Here is a 6,054-nt window from a genome sequence, read left to right on the forward strand (position 1 = left end):
AGTCTATTATCTGAAAACTTCTGACAAGACAGTGAGAGATGCCAAAGTATGTTTTTAGGAACTATTGGTATTAAGAAATGAACAGTTAAGTCCAGTGCAGTGAAAATAACTGCGGCCATCAATAAAACTGAGTTTTTGTTTGAAGAAAATATAAACTGCTACACGAGCTAAAAAAAGGGGACTTAAAAAAATTTGTTCAAATAATATCTTTGGATTTTTTTCGAAGAATCGAGGAGATATTGATAATGTATTAAGTATTTACACAGTTTACTCATTCAGAGTAAACGGTGCCTCCATTTTGAGTAATTGGCGTCCCGGGTGAACGCCCCTTGGTCCGACCCTGGATTAGTGGTGAATTATACATTTTATTTCTGAGAGAGAAAAATGGTTTTATTAAAAAAACAAATAATAAACATATATTAGATTTCTTTATGAACAAATTCAAATTCGCGAAACTCACATTAACATTAACTAGAAAATTAAAACATATAATTGAATTTATTTAAAAACAATTTATAATTTAATTTACTTTTTAGTAAAAGTACATTTTTATGGGCAACAAAAATATTGTTAAGACCATAAAGTCCTAGCACTTGACGTCTCTGTTCGGACTGTCAAAATTTTTGTTCAATATTATAATACAACGTTATTTTGCAAACAAAATAGACAATATTTAAAAAAGAGACTCAAACACTGCTACTTAAGTGTATATTAAAATCGAGCTATTTTATTTTTGTGGCCAAAAGTGTAAATTTATTGTTGCAAGTTAAATCTTGAATGGTCTATAAAAAATCTGTTAGGACCAAGCAGCCATATCGCTTGACTTCTTCACCCGAACAGTTGAAGTGTGTGGGTAAAGACCGATTTAACACATTACAAGTGGCTCTCGTGTTTGTACAATTTGCAAAAAGGCGAGGAAGAACATCTAAAACATATAGCTCATTTTTTTCTAGTTACGCCATTGATAATATCACAAGATTCAACATGACTGACAATAAATTACAAGCCGATGTAAACGATTCGCCAGTGAGAAGTGCCATGCTTTCCACTCGAACTTCTAGTTTTGAAGCGTTGGACCCGCATGATCCTAATCTTAGTCATTTAGCAACTACTATGTTCAAAAAGACAGGCGATTACCTCAACGGAGAAATCAGCTCCATTCAGGTAATTTGAATTATTTTACTGACAATATAAGTATGCTTGTAACACAAATTAATTTTCATTTTAGGACACTTACGAAAACTTGGAAGCCATGAACGTGGCGACTCGAAAGAAGTATTCAAATTATAAACCGATAACGGATCGTCTAGCAGCTAATATAGTGAATCACGATAAGACTTGTGAGTATCAATAAAGTGTGAATGATTTTGTGCTCAATTTATTTGCTATATTTCTCTGAAACAATGTCTTACTGTATGTTCAGGTTTTGGGATTGCACGATCATGCGACATACCTGCCATGCGCTTTTTTGGTCATTTTATATGTTGTATTACTGATCTGACTCTGAGATAATGTTTTAGTAGATTAATGCATGGGGGGAGGGGTCTAAATTGGATCTATTATTGTTTGTTTTGTAAAGGTGATCCAGGTCTTGGTGGATGTATGAATTTAGAACAAACCATGGGGCTTCCAATATCATCCTTAGCATTTTATTTTGATATCTTTGGATTATATTTATATTAGAATTGCTTGCCGAGTTCCATAGTTGTATCTCGTACATCCATATTGGTTTTATGATGCGCTTGTATATATGAGCAGTTTACTGTCAGTTGATAACGGAGAGTTTCTCCCTAGTAGCAAGTAGTATTTTCTTAGGGCAAATCCTAATTGCTTGCGTTTGGTCCATGTATGTGTCTTCTACACGAGTCTTCTGTCCACACTGTTTTTGTTTTTGGATTTTATTCAGATGTTCCTGTATATACAATATATATACAAGTCTAAACGTCATGTTTGGATCGTCATGCAAGGACATAGCGACCGTATCATCTGCAAAGGTAACAACAAAACTTTCGTTAGTTGTTAGTAGGTCTGCTGTGTATAGTAGGTTCATTATCGGCCCAAGCACACTGGTTTGAGGCACCCCTGATCTAATTTTATGAAGAACTGACACTTCATCTTTGTATTTAACTTGAAAATATCTGTCACTCAGATATGACTTAAGCATCACATACATATTTCTGGGCCTGATTTCATTTTGAAGGGTTGAAAAGTCAGTCTCGCTGCTCCTCTAAAACGTATTTTTGATCTAATTCTCGAGACGTCATCATTTCCTGATCTATGAAAATGCACAAAAGTCACCCCTATTAATAAAAATGCTGACAAATTGTGTATAAATAACTATAGATCAGTCGTAGTGTTATCAGTTTCTGCTAAATTGTTTAAAACAATAATCCATAGTTATGTCTTTAATCACTTTCGGCAAGTTTTGTTGGACCAACGGCATGGGTTTCGTCCCGCTCGTTCCACTATTACTAACCTTCTCTCTAACCAAAACAGTGACAAAATTCTCGATGTAGGAATTCAAGTAGACGTCAAGTTTGTCATGGATTATTATTAAAAAAATTATCGAACCTCGGTTGCTCGTGTGATTCAGCTTGTTTATTCTCGAGTTATTTGAGCGATCGTAAACAGTTTGTCAACAATGGCGTCCGATTGTAGAAAGAATACTTTACCCCTTCGGGGGTTCCTCAAGGATCCAACCAGGGACCTCTGCTCTTTACGTTATATATTAATGCCATAAATACGACAGTTACAAATTCAAGTTTTCTTCTGTACACAGATGATATAAAATTGTATAAATACTCCTCTCTACAGAGCGATTTAGACACTATGGAAATGGGCTTCCATTAACCGTCTGCCCTTTAGTGTCGGAAAGTGCCATACTGTGTCATTTTCTCGATCCCATTCGCCATTAGTTTATTCCTATGATCTCGGCAGGAACATTTTGGTTAGAGAAACTTCCACTAAAGATCTCAGAATCACTTTTGAAAGCATGTAGAGGTTCTTCTACACAAACACGGCGTCTGTGATTAATCTTTCAAGATGCTCGGCTTTGTTATGAGGAACGCTTTTCATTTTGACGATCCGTCAGTTAGTCGAGTCCTCTATGACACCTTAGTTAGGATCTATAATTTGGAATCCCCGAATAATCAAATACTCTCTTTTAGTCGCCTTCCGGCTCCTAAATATGCTGGCATTGCACATTGATATGCTTAATGTCAGCTACGAGGAGCTGGTCCGGTTCGTATCATAACTTCATACAATTTGGTTCTAATAAATATGAACACCAGATAAAATATTATTTTACTTTGTTGTCATTATTGTTGTATTTTATTTTTCAGATGCGATGTTGTTGCCGTTCATGGAGAAGATCGACGATATAGAGGAAACTGTCTTAAAGCTAGAGAAGACAGCGCGAGCCCTCGATTCTTACACCAAACAGCTAGAAATGAAATACAAACAATTGAAGAAATAGTTATATGTTCCACAATCTTCATAAATGAAAAAGTCTGTGATTGTTTTATATTGTGTTGCGTTATAAGCAACACTCTAAGCAATTTAATTTAATTAGGTAATAATTAGATGGTTTACTAAACTTCTTTTGATATATGTCATTATTAAATAATGAGAATATTGACATCCTTACTTTTTATATATTTATTATTACTATTATACTCGATATTATATTATTGTTATTTTTGTGTTGCGTTTTTAGTAACACTCTTAGCAATTTAATTAAGTAATAATTGAAGGGTTCATCACACATACATTATAAGAATTGACTTGGAATTATCAGTTTTTTCTATTAAATTGTTTGTTTTTGAAATATATCAAAAAGTGCTTTTTCCAAGTTTATTATAAATTTAAGTAATCATTTTTTGAATCCAAAATATATGATAACTTGTAATTAGTTTTAATTAAGCTAAACACGACATTCAAAGAATTACTGAATCATATATGATAAATATACTCTTTGTTGTGATCTTATGCTTAACATATTGTTATAAAACGAAAATGAAAATAAAATATGCACTTATGTATGTATGTACAAATATGTATTTACAAAAAATGTATATTTTTCTTCGAATACTAACAATCAATATTACTTAAAATTTATATTTAAATATACATTTGAAGAAAATGCCTACCATATTATATATCATAAAAAGCGAAAAAGCAATATGTATTTATAAATATATACAAATTTGTATTTTTTTTGCATTTATTAAAAAATATAATATAACATTACTTGTATTATTTATTTATTATTTTCCTATCCAAAACATATAAAATATATATATTAATAATGATCTAATGATTGTAAAATAATTAAAAAATAATAATAATAAAACGCAGATATATTCATTATGATAATAAAATATTTTATTTTATTGAAAAATAAAAATCAAAAATAATTAATAGAAGTTCATTATTAAAATTTTTTATACCTAATATGTAAGACCTAGCAAATTTAAATTATACACAGAACATCCGTGAGATTAGGAAAACTTAATCTGTGATGATCCATCGGAATTAAAATTATGTAATAATCACTGTGGAGTTTTTGTTTTTGCTTCTATCTTATTATTTTAATTATCTATTTTTTTGTATATTGAAATAATACAATGTATTGTTTACGACCATTGTGACGCATTGGAGTAACTTGTTATGTTATGATGGTCTTAATTTAATTTAAATAAGTAAACTGAAGTTTGATTGAACTCATTGAACTCATTGATTGATTGGTACTTCATTTTTAGAACTACGCTACTAATAAATACACTTTCCCTCAATTTACTTGGTTAAGAAAAAAAATAATTTGAATAACCCTTTGAGTAGTGAGTTAATTATTAAACATTTGTTAATTTGATAGTATACACCTAAGAGTGGGTTAATTTGACGTATATTTCTATAATTATTTCTGCTATTTTTTATTTAATATTGCAATTATAGTAAATAATAATAATAAAAAAATCAGTAATTTTATTAGTTATATTGGTTTGGTTTATTTTACTATTTTTTGTATTAATATGTTTTAATAATTTATTATTTTTTTCCATTATTATATTTTGGTAATTTATTTTACATATTTATTATATATTATTCGGCTTTTATGGATTTTTTTTATCAATATCTTATAAAATATCAAATATTTTTTGCTATGCTAATTTATTTCGCACTCTTTAATTTACTGGTAATATTTTGAATATAAATCATTTACAAAACTTAAATTTAAAATAATAGTATATAAAAATATTATTTTTATTAATTATTTACTAAATTGTATAAGTAAATATATTACAATTACATTAAATATAAATATATAACTAATTGGAGTAACTCGAAACAATGAAAGATCAACCGCTGTACATGTACGGCGATACTTTTCAAAGGGTTAATACTCCAAATCAAAAGTAATAAAATCTTACCATCGCTGTCGTAGTGGGTACGCTCCATCATTCACACTATCTACTGCATAAATCGAGGGAAGTGTATATATTTAAAGAGGTTGCACAAAAGTTAGATTAAAACAGCTGACAAACTCTCGTTCTGTCATTTGACAACTACAATCGATTATGAATAAGAATGACAGTTACTCGCTCGAGGATGTATTTTTTCTAGTATGGAAATATAATTATTTCTTTGTATAATTTATAGATAGATATCGTCAAATGTCACCAGAAATTTCATTCAAGCCAGTAGATATAAATATATTTCTACTAGCGAAAATATAATTTAACAGATAGGTGCATAATATGCTGCTCTAAAATGTCTATGAAACTCAATTTGACAGTTGCGAAACGTCCATTTGCTGTTCAAACCCAAACCTAAACAAATGAAAGTTCTAAAACTAATTATAGTTTTAGAGCTTTCGTTAGGTCAAGTCAAAATACAAACTAAATCAACTTATCTCTAATGGAAAAATAAGTGGGAGAATAAATGCAGACAGACATCGCACCTTACATATTGCTCCATAGTCTGCATTTCCATATTACATTATGTTTAAAAATATAATAGCTATTCTTACCGATATCACTATGGACTTTTAATATA

The 6,054-nt window shown here is 30.0% G+C and overlaps 1 protein-coding gene across 5 annotated transcripts; it reads left to right on the forward strand.

The window, feature by feature from the left end:
* The first annotated feature begins 569 nt into the window (after positions 1-569).
* On the forward strand, positions 570-4,252 carry LOC148234568 (biogenesis of lysosome-related organelles complex 1 subunit 2-like). 5 transcript variants are annotated; one of them, XM_088187563.1, is made up of 4 exons: positions 570-853; positions 954-1,164; positions 1,229-1,340; positions 3,342-4,252. In XM_088187563.1, the coding sequence occupies exons 2-4, from the start codon at positions 985-987 to the stop codon at positions 3,473-3,475; spliced, it is 426 nt and encodes a 141-aa protein (XP_088043689.1). In that variant the 5' UTR covers positions 570-853; positions 954-984; the 3' UTR covers positions 3,476-4,252. The 5 variants fall into 5 exon arrangements, with proteins under 5 accessions (XP_088043689.1, XP_088043688.1, XP_088043692.1 ...); XM_088187562.1 differs by having other exon boundaries at positions 587-890; XM_088187566.1 differs by having other exon boundaries at positions 587-849.
* The last annotated feature ends 1,802 nt before the right edge of the window (positions 4,253-6,054 follow it).

This window comes from Plectrocnemia conspersa, unplaced genomic scaffold, assembly GCF_051122295.1.
Source record: "Plectrocnemia conspersa isolate PC_06_02 unplaced genomic scaffold, ASM5112229v1 ptg000006l, whole genome shotgun sequence".
Taxonomy (NCBI): Eukaryota; Metazoa; Arthropoda; class Insecta; order Trichoptera; family Polycentropodidae; genus Plectrocnemia; species Plectrocnemia conspersa.